The sequence below is a fragment of the Gobius niger genome, assembly GCF_951799975.1.
Source record: "Gobius niger genome assembly, chromosome: 2".
In the NCBI taxonomy this organism is placed as follows: Eukaryota; Metazoa; Chordata; class Actinopteri; order Gobiiformes; family Gobiidae; genus Gobius; species Gobius niger.
The window spans coordinates 14495328-14510190 of record NC_136853.1 but is presented as its reverse complement, the minus strand read 5'-3'; the positions used below and the strand labels follow the sequence as shown (position 1 = coordinate 14510190).

Genomic DNA, 14863 nt, shown 5'->3' with positions numbered 1-14863 from the left:
GCTGTGAAGCATGAACCAGGCATCAGGTCAAAGAAGCATGGAGTGAATGAAGCCCCCTAACTCTCATGTGTAAAGAGCCTTGGGTGTGACTTGTGTCTTATAAAGCGCTATACAAATAAGATTCCCTTCCCTTATCACTGCTGTGCCAGTCAGGACAAAAGACATCATCTTTTCTTCCTCAGTGCAGATGTAACCTTTCTGAACAGACAGACCTTATCAATTATAGATCGTAGTGGATCATTTCTTTGCATATACTGCTCACAGGTGAAACTCGGAAAATTAGAACATCGTTAAAAAGTGCAGTCATTTCTGTTATTCCACTTAAACTGTGAAACTAATATATGATAGACTCATTACATGCGAAGTGAGATATGTATAGCCTTTATTTGTTGTAATTTTGATGATTTTGGCTCAGACATAACCCCAAATGAAAAATCTCATAACATTTGAATATTTTGAAAATGGACAGTAAGCCTCAATCATCAAAATTGTAACAAACAAAGGCTTGACATATATCACCTTGTAATTAATGAGTCTTATCATATATTTCAAATTGCAAGTTGAATTACAGAAATGAATGAACTTTTGAACGATGTTCTAGTTTTCTGAGTTTCACCTGAATATGTTGTACATATTTAATGCAACCTTAACATCAAATAAAGCCTCAATATGAAATGAACTGTGTAAGCTATCTTCATTCTTCTGTGTTGAAGGGTTATACTGCCCTCAAGTGGCTGTGATCATAAACTGCACTGAGACAAGGTCTGGGCCTATTATTTAATTTTATTTAATTTACCACCTGACGAGTCCATAATTTAATCTGTATTCGGCATAATGAGCACATTTGTTTAAAGCATTTTTACAAGGATAGCATTTATTGCATAAGACATCTTACTCTGTGTCTTTCACAGCTACAGTTTAGACGATGAACCATGACAAGCGTGTTTGTCGTAACAACATAGGGTCATTCCATTCAAAAGTAGAAATCAACAGCCTGCAATTATACCCTGACGTGCATTAGTGCTCCTAACAAAAAAAAAAAAAAAAAGAAGAAGAAAAAAAAAAAAGTAGGCTTCGTAGGTCTAAACAAAGTAAAAGTTTTAGGTAAAATTATCTCAATCCTAGTTAAGCTGAACTAAGAGATGGCAGCAGAAAAGGCTTCTTTAGTTTTTATATTTATTTTATTTTGTTATCATTATTTTTTTTATTAAGCAATGTATAGTACAGTAGTACAGTAAAAGGCTTGTTTACTATAAAGGTTAAAAGCGTGATAAATGACTCATTGATGACGTCATAGAAAGTGAACGTGACAGCACCCTCTAGTGGCGCAACGCTAGTAGGTCTGATGTTTTTGTGTTTTCTTTTTTCTTTTATTTTATTATTATTAAGTCCTGCGAGCCATGTCCACTTCTCCATGTCATGCTCCGCTCACTTCGAAAGGGAACTCCGGCTGAGGTGAGTGAGATCATTTGTTTGCCTTTTGCCAGAGAGGCGGGTCTGCGCATGCGCACTGCAGCCCTTTGTAGTCGCAGGTGTGCGCTCTGCAGGTGACGGTTATTATTGTGTAAATACGTGACCCATCGTAAAAGCGACGTATATTTATCTTTAATCCGACGCAAGCTCGTAAACACCGTAAGAGACACGACGCAGTTAGGTTTGTATAATCCGGAAAGATAAGAATAGGAAGTCGTTGTAGAGAATATCGCACGGGAGTGGCTCAAAGGCATATGGCAGCATCCCCAATGAGAGGACACATTTTGAACTAATACTCTGCTGTAAAGTTTGGATCTGTTTACCTTTTGATCATTTTTGGCGCTATGAACGTGAAAATGGAGCACTTTTTCAAGACGGTGGGTAGGAATAATTCGTTTAAAGATTGTTTGCTCTGTGGTGTTGTTAGCCAGGATGAAGCTTTTGTTTTGTGTCCGTGCACAGGTGGAGGATGTGAAAGGTCTCATCGACAGAATTACTGACCAAACTGAAGAAGTGGGGAGAAGACAAGGGGTTATACTCTCCTCACAAAACAAAGACAAGAGTAAGTCACAAATCTCTTGTTTAAGTGGGCCTGATCAAAGTCTACAGTTACCATGGAGATCGGCCATCTGTGCAGCTGTTAGCATACATTTCCATTGACTAACATTAGCTAAAAACAGTTTATAAAGTGGAGAAAATAGCCGTGGAACAGCTCCGTTAGCTGCTGAGTTACTGCTGGTAAATACATGTAACTCACTGTGGTGTCCAAGTGTTTTAATGTGAACAATAACTCCAGTATTTTAACTTCTAAAATCTCCATTAGTTTACAATGGCTGCTAATCCCATAATGCTTAGCGATATGACGTCACATTCCCGAACTCTATTGGTTTTGTTGTAGGACCGTTTACATAGCAGTAGTATGTTTGTAGTTCCTCTTTAATAATGAAAAGAAGAAATAAATATATGTTTGTTTCAGTTCCTTTTGTATAGAGTTCGGGAATGTGACGTCATATCGCTAAGCATTACGGGATTAGCAGCAATTGTAAACTAATGGAGATTTTAAAAGTTAAAATACTGGAGTTATTGTTCACATTAAAACACTTGAACACCACAGTGAGTTAGATGTATTTGCCAGCAGTAACTCAGCAGCTAATGGAGTTGTTCCAAGGCTTTTTTCTCCACTTTTTATACTGTTTTAATATAATGTTTGTCTATGGAAATGTATGCTAGCAGCTGCAAAGATGACGGATCTCCATGGTAACTGTGCAATTTCCCGAATTCTATAGAGTTCAATGTCAACTTTTAAAATCTCCATTAGTTTACAATTGCTGCTTATCCCATAATGCAGGGGTAGGCAACGTCAGGCCCGAGGGCCACATCTGGCCCTTCAGCACGGAACCTCTGGCCCTCAAGATGATTTTGAGAAACATTGTCACACAAATCAGAGAGTACTTTTAACATTATTAGAGTTAAATAGGAGAATAAAAGGTAGAAATACTGTCAATGCACCCAATTAGGTCATATATTATGTACAACACTGGCATTTGAAGGAAGTGCACTGGAAAAAGAATAATCGTTTTAAGGAAGAAATGACATAAATCTACTTGAATTAAGAGATTAAATCTAAGGTTTGAGTAGATTTGGTCTTAAATTTGTTTTTAGATATAACCTCTAGTAGTGGTTATTCTCTTAATTCAGAAATTTTGTGTCATTTCAAGTGGGTTTTATTCTTGTTCCATTGGTGCTATAGCATTTGTATCTTGGATTAGTTCAACCCGACTCAAATTCAACATAGAATAACTTTTATTCAAGCAATTTTAAGTCATTTATCTCATGATGGTCATTTTTCCAGTGCTGTGCTTTACTTTGGGCAAATAATCAGCAGCTTCGTCCCTCGGTCTGTTTACACTAAAGAAAATCGAGCCCCTCCGCCAAGAAAACTTGCCTATCCACATTCCCAAACTCTACAGCCTTAGCCTGACTATGTATGTGACAGCATGTTTTATTGTGTATTAATTATCTTTGCTGTATTCTTAGAAATATCAAGTGAGCTGGAGAAGATGAACAACGAAATCAGAAAGAATTCAAGTTTGGTTCAAGCCAAATTAAAATGTAAGTCCATATAGTCAACTCTAAGTGCTGCTCTGTCTTGTGAAAGCTATTTCTGAATGTTTGGAATGATATTTTCTTTTGCAAATGCCTGTGTCATCATTACAACCCAGCATAAAACACATAAGCAGTTGTAGCATGCTTGTTTGTTCACTCAGAGTCGGTGCAATATACAGTATTTGATAGGCAAATTAGTTGTCGAGGGAAAGTCTCTGCTGCTCTCAGCTTCTCATTACTGTGAGATTAACAAAGCTTGAACCATTTAAGATATGTGAGGACTAACTACTTAATTGCTTAATTATGTTTAACTGATTTGATTTCACAGCCATGCAGAGTGACATACCCACAAACGAAAACTGCCAAAGTGTTTCCGTGATACAGCGGATTTACAAGAACCAGGTAATGCACGGTTATTTCATCCTCATAAAGTCAACTATTGTTAGCCATCGTAGTGAAGATTTAAATGGTCGACTTTGTTGGACAATTTAAAGCTTCACTACTATGAATACTTCCTGGACGAATGAGAGCCAGTACAAACATAACTATTGTGAGCTTTCTATCATATGCCACACTATCACTATTTTCTTATGTTATATGTATACTATACCTGTATGCATCTGTTGGTCAAATAAACTAAACTAAACTAAACTACTAAACTAAACTAAACTAAACTACAGCATCACTTATACAAGGGCTGGGTGTTATGACAAAAGATAATCACATTTTCCCCTTTTATAATGACTAATACAGAATAAATGTTCTATTTAATTTCACATCTATAATACAATAAGCTTTTACTGCCACAGGATTGCTGTGGACTTGTCAAAGCCCCATGCCAGTGAAGTGTAGTGTAGTAAAGTAAAGTGTTGTATTTGTCATCATACAATTGTGTATCTGAGCAACCCGTAAGGAGCAGTAGGCATCTTAAAATTTGATCATTTACCATTATTATTACATCCTTAGGTGGATAGAGGTGGACTTGAGTAAGAATTACTTCAGAATAAGTAAAACAAATTGCAATCCAACTAATTACTCAAGTAAATTGAGTACTAAGTAACTATGAACATAACTGTCTGATATATGATTTAGAGTTGATGTAATAGGTGGCGTTCATGATTTAGAATGTGATGATGTCATAATGTCAGCTGGAGGGCAGGGGCCAATACAACTCCATGGGAGAAGTTTTTTAAAGAAATCTTCAAAACGAAAATGTCCAAATGTTGAACCTCATCAGTATTGACAGTGATTCGATTCACAAACCTGACATATTATTCTTATGTCTGAAAGTCCTTTCTACCGGACAACATCACGCTCACGTTTTTGAATATTGTCACCAATTTATGAGGAAATAATTGGACATTGGTTCATATGTCCTGGCAAAGAAGACAATGAACTTTGAGATAGTTTTTCTTTCATGTGGATTCTCCCAGTAATAAAAAGCTATGACAAAGAAATCTGCAGTTTGCCAGTTACCATAGTTACCATCATGGAATTTTCAGTTGCCCTCCACCTCAATTTTAAACTATGGGCTCTTTAGTCATGTGAACGCTACCTTTTTGACCGACAAATCATAAACTGGCTAGAAAAAACGTACAAAGAATAAACCATAAAAACACACACTACATTTACATGAGCTCAACATTTCCACAACATTTGGACAAACTTTACTGTACATGAGAGGAGGTCAGTTTCGGAATAGCCTGCCGACAAATATAACAGAATGCCCAACTTACATCGTTTTTTTATTTTCTTAAAATCAGTCCTGCGCTCATTTAATTTATATGTTTATCTACCCACATACAATCCACATAGTAATAGGTATGTTTGTCCTTTGAAATGATGCAAAATCGTCCAAACACATTCTGTATTTTTTCCTCTAGCACTCCCACCTGACGTGGAGTTATGTGGAGGTCATGAAGCGCTATTACAAGATGCAGACTGACTTTCGCGACAAATGCAAAGCTCAGATTCAGAGGCAGCTGGAGATTGGTGAGTTGCCAAACAAGAGAGTGAGATCACCTTTACTCTGCACAATGTCCTGACTGTACCTGCACATCAATTTAATTAAATGTATTTTTGAAATCCTTTGCCAAAACGTTATCAATAACTTGGATTATTATTTTATTTATTTCAAACATTTCAAGGTGCCTCATGAGGACGCATAGCAGATCACTAACGTCCATTTTGCAGCTAAAAATGTTCTAAATATTTCATTTTGTTTGTTTTAAAACACAGTGGATAAAGTGACTACGGATGAAGCGTTGGAAGAGATGCTGAATTGTGACAGTCTTGCAATTTTCATATCTGATGTAAGTCAACATTTTGTCCTTATGAGCTTTGGCTGCACTTTTAATCACACATCAAAACTGCAATAAGAAAGGCAGCGCATAAACCTTCCCAAACCACGAAATGTTCTGTCTCCATTGGGTCTTATTACATTTGCTCAGACTGTCTCTGCCTCTGACAAGTTTCCCCAGTAGCTTTGAAGACTGCTGAAGGCAAATTTCCCTAAGGGGACAGTGAAGTATACAGCAACATGTTCTGAAATACTTATGACTCTTGTACTAGTTTAAAAGTTAGGTTTCATCTTCTCTCAGTTGCTAATGCCCCTCAATGTTGTGTAGCTCTGTTTTAAACTGTATTTTCATGTGCAAGAAGTGACCCGCACACCTCTGTATGTGCGCAGGTGCAAAGTGATTCTTCACTATCCAGCCAGGCTCTAAATCAGATTGAGTCCCGCCATTTTGACATCATGAGCTTGGAGTCCAGCATCAGAGAGTTGCATGAAATGTTCACTGACATTGCTTTGCTGGTGGAAGTTCAGGTAAGACTGCTGTAGGACTTGTAAAACGCCTCTATTATTATATATTTACTTATCTGTATTGTTTGCTCTATTGCCAGGGGGAATTGATGAACAACATAGAGAAGAATGTGGTGGGCACTGTGGACTACGTTGGCAATTCAAAAAAAGAGACGGAGAAAGCGATTGAGTATAAGAAAAGCTCTTTCAAGTTGATCCCACCAAGCCTGCTGAGATCCTTCCGGAAACACTCCAAAACAGCCTCTGATCAAAGTACAACAAAGCTTTAACCCTGAAACTTTTTAAACACTTTGTTTAAATGATTCATTAATTTATTTGCTCGCATCGTCTAATTACTTTCAATCTTTCATTTGTGGAGTATCTGAAGTATCAGAATGTTGTCCAGAAGATAATGACAGTGAATATACTGTATACTTACTCCATTGTTTTCTGTAATTTCATGTTTTCGTAAGTAAACAAGGTTTGCTTATTTAAAAAAAGAAAAGTCTATTTGAAAAAAGTCATTTTGAGGAAAAAACAGTAAGAATTTCCCATAAACGTTTATAGAATAGAGTGTAAAGCTTGTAGTATAAAACAGATAGAGTGTGTAGATTGGACTTTTTCCCCCAGTAAATTTTACATGTTTGCAGACCTTTTTATTTTTTCGCGCGGAATATTTCCCAGCTGAATATAACACATTAATCCCAACCTAATGCATGCCCTTAATTTATCTGAAAACCTCAAGAGTTTCTAGCAAATTATTAAAATTCAAGCTGTCGATCAATTTTCTTCCTCTGTAACTTTTTATTATTTTAAACATGCCTTCTCTCACTGTCCAGTAGGAGGTGCACTTGCCCCTGAAGTTTTTTTTCCCTCTTTAAACCTGATCAACTAAATATCACCAATGGCTTAAAATTATCACAACCTAAAATCTCACTTTGAATTTGCTTGCAAAAGTTCCATGACCCGCCCATCCTCTCTTATCTTATAGTGTTGAAATGATCGTGTTTGTCCATGTTAAATAAAGTTACTAAATAGTCCTTTGCCCCTATACATCTGTACATAGACCTATATATACAGTATTTAACGTTATATGTCATGACGCTAAAATGCAATGAAAAGTGCTACGTGTGTGTCCACTTAAAAAATAAATAAAAAATGTTTGTTTCTGACACTAGGGGCAGACAAAGCCTAATTCTCGACTGCCTCTTTTGCCTGCATCACAGGAGCACTGCCAAAATGAACCCATTGACTCTTCCTATCAGACACTGCTCCTCTCCCCTTCATCACGGATTCAATTTCACTGCACCTTCGCACTTGTTCCCCACTTTTGAAACTCGAGTAGGAGGTAACGGATCGGCATGACAGTGTAATTTGAAGAAAGTGGGAGCAAAATAGACATTAGAAAGTACAGAAACATGTACACAAAAAAAAAAAACATGTTTTATTGGTGATTCCAGGCGGTGAGGCCCTCAAAAATAGGGCCCGGTCACGATTTCAAAAAGGCTGAGAATCTCCACAGTGAGAAATGACTGCGCCACACACTGTGATAGAATTGACTAAAACTTGTTGGAATGGATGTTTGGTAAAGCACTAGTGAACAAAGCTTGGACTGATACTTGGGTCCTTCTGCTCTTTTATATGCACTTTTACTTCTTGACTTTGCCCTGAGCGGCCACAGCCTCCATGGCCTTCCTCACGGTCTCCTCGTCCCCCAGGAAAGACATGGGCTTGACGGGCTTGAGGTCGGCGTCCAGTTCATACACAATTGGGATTCCAGTGGGAAGGTTGAGCTCCATTATGGCCGCATCAGACATACCTGCGCAGGCACAGGACACATGACAAGGCGGACGGGTAAGTAGTGGCCTAGGAGCGTAATGCAGGTGTGTGGTGCTGAGGTGTGTGGGAGCTAGCGCAATTGTCCCATAATAAAAATAATAAAAAACAGTTTTAATGCCTTTAATGTGTACCGGCAACATAAGGTCAATATAAATCTACACACTTTCACTTCTAGCTTGCAAAAAGTCGAGACTAAAGAACTACAGTCCCAGCAAACAAACTAAAAAGTTCTTATCCAATCAATACTTGTACTGATTTGGACCTGATTTAGGCTTGTAGACCTGGTGGTGCCTGTACGACCAGCCACTTGTATGTGTGAGGCAGTGCTTGGTGTCCATAAGTACATTTAAGTCACTTTTGAGACTGGTAATGCATTGCAAACGCCACAAGGTCAATGATATATTCAAATATCTACATGCCATAACCAAACGTAGCGTATACAGGCAACACGACGGAGGTTGAATTACTGAAATCCACCTTCTTATCTGGCATTTGCTGGTGCCCTTTTGCTTATATCCAGAGGTGTGTAGTACTCTGGATGTACGCATGTACTGGATATATTGTAATTCTCCCTTGAGGAATTATTTGGGTCACAACTAACATTATTTTCCATGAACTTTACTCGCACTTGAGTAAATACTTTAGCTACTCTATCCAAATCTGCTTATATCACGTCTAGTCTGTGTTCTCCATGTCCAGCCACTTGGTCAGTGCCCACAACCTTTCTTCATAAAGGTCATGACTGTAACCGGACCCCTCCTCATGAGTGCCTGCCCTGTCCCTGAGCTCCACAAACCCACGGTGCTATTTATAAACACCATAATCACTAGTGTGTGTGTGGCAAGTGTCACATTCACTTTAAAGTTTTGTATTCAAATGTGCAGTTCAGCCTTGTGTATGCTCAGTTTTTCTTTTGTCTTTCTCTGCAGACTATTATGAATGCGTTTCTAACTCACCTTCCAAGTGCTTGACGATGCCGCGGAGACTGTTGCCATGGGCGGCGATGATCACGTTTTTGCCAGCTTTGATTTCAGGAGCGATGACTTCGTTCCAGAAAGGCAGGGCTCGGGCAATGGTGTCTTTGAGGGATTCACAGGTGGGCAATTCACCGGCCTTCAGGCCCTTGTAGCGGCGAGACTATAGATATCCACAACAGGAAATGTAAATTATTCACAAAACCTCATACAGAACATGCTGTGAGGTCTGACACAAAGGCTTCATCGAGTTAAGGATTGTAATGCAGTCCTTGTATCAACTAAATATACTTTTGTTCTCCGCCAGTCTTACCTCACTGATGATCTGGTGATAGGGATGGTCCTTGTCCATGGGAGGAGGAGGGGTGTCAAATGAACGCCTCCATATCTTCACCTGCTCCTCTCCGTGCTTGGCCGCAGTCTCCGCCTTGTTCAGACCAGTGAGGCCACCATAGTGTCGCTCATTCAGGCGCCAGGTACGAATGACGGGCAGCCACATCTGGTCTGTCCCCTCCATGATGGTCCACAGCGTCTTGATGGCGCGCTTGAGCACTGAGGTGTAGCAAACGTCAAACTTCAGGCCCGCGTCTTTGACGGCCTGGGCTCCACGCTTGGCCTCCTCCATGCCCTTCTCACTGAGGTCGGCATCGAACCAGCCGCAGAAACGGTTCTCCTGGTTCCACGAGCTCTCACCGTGGCGAACAATAACCAAGCGATGAACTGCAGTCATGTTTGCAGCACTTATCCTCAGCCTTTCTGAACTGTTCACACACGCCGGCCGACCAACAGTGCGGCCCGGCCCACATGCCACTCTTTTTATAGCAGCGTGCATGACAGCAGCGCACAGCAGGCTGGCCCCTTTCCCCAGCCACCTGTAGGAGCGGCAGCTTCTGTGAGGGACACAGAGTCAAACCAATAACAGCCAGACTCTGAAGAAGCTGGTGTGAATGTTTGGCTGCGAAGGGCAGAGGTCAGGTATTAGGCCAAAATAGCAACATGACTTTTAAAGTGACGTCTGTGAAACAAAAGTGTAAAGATCAGAGTCTACAGGAGATGGAATTCATGAAGATAATGTAGTTTTTGCACTCGTGTATAGTCAAAACACAGATGTGTTCAGTGGACACAAACATTTGCATGCACTTACCAGTATATTTAATAATACTGTTAACCAAAGTTACAGTTTGCATAATTTCAATAAAAGAAAACTCCTGGTTTGTGAACTTAATCAGTGACAATGACAGTGCTGATGATTCAGATTCTAAAAGGGGAAAAGTATTTAGGAGCTGCTTCACAATCACTGGCACAACTGTGACTGGCCCGTTTTGGTCAAAGCTTCAAAATCAAAGCCCAATGAGCCAATACTCGGACCTGAGGACAATAAATAATGATCTGATGACACTTGACAGCAAAAATGCAAAACAAATTCAGTGAGTGAAGCAAAGTCTTAGCACCGTGTCCCATAATATGTACAAATGGATCTTTATAGAAACAATGCGTAATGGAACCGCTGTCAAGATGCCAAACTGCAGCACAAAGAAACAGATCTGTTGTCCTATTGGAACTAGATGGTTTCAGCTGAGACTTGAGTCCAGTTATGGGATTATTAAGTCATTTAACATCTCCATGCTTACTACATACTTGTTGTTTAGTTTACCTTTATTTAACCAAGTCCCACTGAGATTCAGAATCTCTCTTTCTGGGGCGTCCTGGCCACAGAATCAGCCGATTGTACATGTTTTTTTAGGAGAAACCGGAGCAGCTAAAGGGGACCTACACAAAGAACATGCAAACACCACAGAAAGACCCCACTCTGGAATTGAACAACTTTCTATTTATCATTATTTGGAACATGCCCGTAAGAGAAGGCACAGGTGCGTGAGATTTTTTCCTGTTCTAACTTAATTTATTTTTGCCATTCTGGGCGACATAATTTATAGTAGCAGTCTAGGACTTGCTATCCAGTGCACTAAATGAATTATCCACAGAGGTTTAGAGTTTCAATATTACAGAATATCTTGTTCATCACATAAGCACACGGAAATGACTGTTGTTACATACAGGAGTAAGCCTGAGCTCCTCAAATTGAATTTAAGTGTTTATTTTCTCAGTTTTGTGCACAATTTTCATATATGATTTTGGTTTGCGAGGAAAGAAACTCATCTCTTTTTTCATTTCCCTCAGGCTGCTTAAGCTAGAGAAAAGCCCTGCCGCAGATTGTCAGAGTGCTGTTGGGTTGAGAAAAGTGTACACAAGGGAGTTTGTGTGATCATCAACTGTTACGATGAGTCAGCTTACAGTATGGACCACACAGCCCCCACTGCTAAACACACCTCTGTTTGGGCACTCTGGAGGTAAGTACGGGGGTGGGAGGGACTGCTGCAACTGCATAACACTGGGAAAGATACATTACAATATTTATATTGTTTATATTGTGTATTGTTTATTAATGGAAAGCCCCTTGAGATGTAGCATCTCATTTCCGAGGGGGTCCAAAAAACAGTGGCACTAACAGCAGTGTGCACAGTTTACAAGCAACAAAACAAACAAAACCATCATAAGAGAAACAACAACAAAACAGTTACTCAACACAATTCCAACAAACATGACACAGAGAAGACAAGACAAACAAAAATGCTCCATCAACCACCCTCCTCCCTCCAATCCAGATAATAACATTATAGCAGGTAGTCCTTACAAATAAGGACCATTTGCTAGGGCTTGCATACGGTATAAATATTATAAAATAAAATGAAGATAACTTTTACAAGCAGATTAAAATAAGATAACAGCAACAAAAAACAATAATAATAAAAAAATAAAATAACAAAAATAAAAAATAAAATAAGAAATAAAAAGAAGCTATTTAAAACAGAGACAAGGAGTCTTAAGATAGATAAATAAAGATGCTCTAAACCTAGTGAAAGATGTTAAGCATCTTATTGAGACGGGTAGCCTATTCCACTCTGATGGAGCCTTATAGCAAAAGGCTCTACGTCCAACCTCTTTGTAGATTAAGGGCACAACAAATGAAATGCACTGAGTTCTTCTCAAAGAGTATGAAAATGTTGCATTTAATCATTGGTAAAGCAAGAGCTGACCTAAATCCAAGAGTTTTAATAAGCTTGCAACAAATAAGAATAGTAATGACTTTAATCAACAAAAAATATATAGCAGTAATGGGGGAAAAAAACAATGTGGCAGAAAATAATCCAAATACCTAAATAGAATAAAATCGGCCAAGTGTTGTATTTTAGTTTATGAAATTCAGATATAAAATATATTTGTAATGCACAAGTTGTAATGATCAGATCACTTTATGTGAGTTGTTTATATCCATCCATCCATTTTCTTCCGCTTTATCCGGGGCCGGGTCGCGGGGGCAGCAGTCTCAGCAGAGATGCCCAGACTTCCCGATCCACACACACCTCCTCCAGCTGTTCTGGGGGGATCCACGAGGCGACACCAGGCCAGCTCGGAGACATAGTCCCATCACCGTGTCCTGGGTCTTCCACGAGGCCTTGTCCCACTAGGACATGCCTGGAACACCTCCCGCGGGAGGCGACCAGGAGGCATCCGGAACAGATGCCCGAGCCACCTCAGCTGCTCCTTTCGACGTGAAGGAGCAGCGACTCTACTCCGAGCTCCTCTCAGGGTAACTGAGCTCCTCACCCGATCTCGAACGGTGCACCCAGCCACCCTGCGAAGGAAACTCATTTCGGCCGCTTGTATTCGCGATCTCGTCCTTTCGGTCATTACCCAAATCTCATGACCATAGGTGAGAGTGGGAACGTAGATCGATCGGTAAATCGAGAACTTTGCCCCGACTCAGCTCCCTCTTCACCACGACAGACCGATACAGCGACCGCATCACTGCTGACGTCGCACCGATCCGTCTGTCGATCTGGTTCGTTGAAGCCAACAGAACAACATCGTCCGTAAACAGCAGAGATGAGACTCTGAGGCTCCCAAACCGGACAACCTCCGGCCCCTGGCTGCGCCTAGAAATTCTGTCCATAAAATAAATGAACAGAACCGGTGACAAAGAGCAGCCCTGGCGGAGACCAACACGCACCGGGAACAGGTCTGACTTACTGCCGGCAATGCGAACCAAGCTCCTGCTGCGGTCATACAGGGAACGGACAGCCCTTAGCAGAGGGCCCCGGACCCCATACTCCCGGAGCACCCCCCACAGGGCACCACGAGGGACACGGTCGAACGCTTTCTCCAGATCCACAAAACACATGTGGACTGGTTGGGCGAACTCCCATGAACCTGATGAAGGGTATAGAGCTGGTCCAGTGTGCCATGACCAGGACGAAAACCACATTGTTCCTCCTGGATCCAAGATTCAACTATCGGCCGGATCCTCCTGTCCAGGACCCTGGAGTAGACCTTACAGGGGAGGCTGAGGAGTGTGATCCCTCTGTAATTGGAGCACACCCTCCGGTCCCCCTTTTTAAAGAGAGGGACCACCACCCCGGTCTGCCAATCCAGGGGCGCTGTCCCCGACCGCCACGCGATGTTGCAGAGACGTGTCAGCCAAGACAGTCCTACAACATCCAGAGACTTAAGGTACTCAGGGCGAATCTCATCCACCCCCGGAGCCTTGCCACCGAGGAGCTTGCTCACCGCCCCGGTGATGGGCGAGCCCCCCCTCTGAGTCCCCAGCCTCTGCTTCCTCATCGGAAGACGTGACGGCGGGATTGAGGAGGTCCTTGAAGTACTCCTTCCACCGTCCGACGACATCCCCAGTCGAGGTCAGCAGCCCCCCACCCGCACTGTAAACAGTGTTGGTGAAGCACTGCTTCCCCTTCCTGAGGCGCCGGACGGTTTTGCCAGAATCTCCTCGAGGCCGACCGATAGTCTTCCTCCATGGCTTCTCCGAACTCCTCCCAGACCCGAGTTTTTGCCTCTGTGACCGCCCGAGCTGCAGCACGCTTGGCCTGCCGGTACCTCTCAGCTGCCTCCGGGGTCCCACAAGCCAACAAGGCCGGGTAGGACCTTCCTCAGCTTGACGGCATCCCTTACTTCCAGGCGCCACCACCGGGTTCGGGGATTGCCGCCGCGACAGGCACCAAAGACCTTACGGCCACAACTACGAGCAGCCGCATCGACAATGGAGGAGGAGAACAGGGTCCACTCGGACTCCATGTCCCCAGCCTCCCTCGGAGTTGTTTATATATAAATATGAAATCGCCTGTCCCAAGGATAGTGTCCTTGGGACTAATGTTTCCATTAGTTTATTAATACATATGATTGATCAGTAATATCATGACAACACTTTATTGATCTCACAATGGAGATAAGAGGACCATTCACTTTTTTACTCAGAGAAAGACACTTTAAAGAAAGTCTCTTGGTATCGGGAGATACTCAAACCCCCCAGTGTCGGTATCGATATCGGTGCATCTCTATACATTTTCCTACCTTTTAGCTTAAAATGTTTTTGTTTGGGGTTTTTTTATAAGTTGAATATTAGACTAAATAAATAAATGAAAGACAAAATTAGCTTTAATGCATAGTTGCTTCTGTGCTAATTGTCTTTGTGATGTGTTTGTGCTTTGTGAGAGATGTTAGATCAAATTTAGTTCATATATAGTCTGTAGAAAGATACAGGGAGGTGCAGACCTGCAAATCCCTGTGTGATTTTTATTTTTTTATTGTTTTG

At 41.3% G+C, this 14863-nt stretch overlaps 2 protein-coding genes across 2 annotated transcripts; one reads left to right on the top strand and one right to left on the bottom strand.

Moving 5' to 3' along the window:
- Nucleotides 1–1647: 1647 nt before the first annotated feature.
- On the top strand, nt 1648–6672 carry LOC306959983 (syntaxin-2-like; the record flags this gene model as incomplete). The annotated part of the gene is made up of 8 exons (XM_079552241.1): nt 1648–1850; nt 1936–2035; nt 3511–3585; nt 3908–3981; nt 5463–5571; nt 5818–5891; nt 6269–6406; nt 6484–6672. The coding sequence occupies exons 1-8, from the start codon at nt 1818–1820 to the stop codon at nt 6670–6672; spliced, it is 792 nt and encodes a 263-aa protein (XP_079408367.1). The 5' UTR covers nt 1648–1817.
- Nucleotides 6673–7803: 1131 nt separating this feature from the next.
- Nucleotides 7804–10277, bottom strand: pgam2 (phosphoglycerate mutase 2 (muscle)). Its single transcript, XM_079551662.1, has 3 exons — nt 9509–10277; nt 9178–9358; nt 7804–8201 (listed from the first exon to the last, which is right to left on the bottom strand). Exons 1-3 carry the CDS (start codon nt 10025–10027, stop codon nt 8032–8034), a joined length of 870 nt encoding a protein of 289 aa, XP_079407788.1. The 5' UTR covers nt 10028–10277; the 3' UTR covers nt 7804–8031.
- Nucleotides 10278–14863: the final 4586 nt, after the last annotated feature.

Excerpts from the sequence above, each read along its gene's own strand:
- pgam2 (XM_079551662.1), bottom strand. The coding sequence starts at position 10,027 with ATGCACGCTGCTATAAAAAGAGTGGCATGTGGGCCGGGCCGCACTGTT. Across the intron at positions 9,359-9,508 it reads ATCACCAGATCATCAGTGAG|TCTCGCCGCTACAAGGGCCT; the intron begins GTAAGACTGGCG and ends GGATATCTATAG. Across the intron at positions 8,202-9,177 it reads CATCGTCAAGCACTTGGAAG|GTATGTCTGATGCGGCCATA; the intron begins GTGAGTTAGAAA and ends GTGCCTGCGCAG.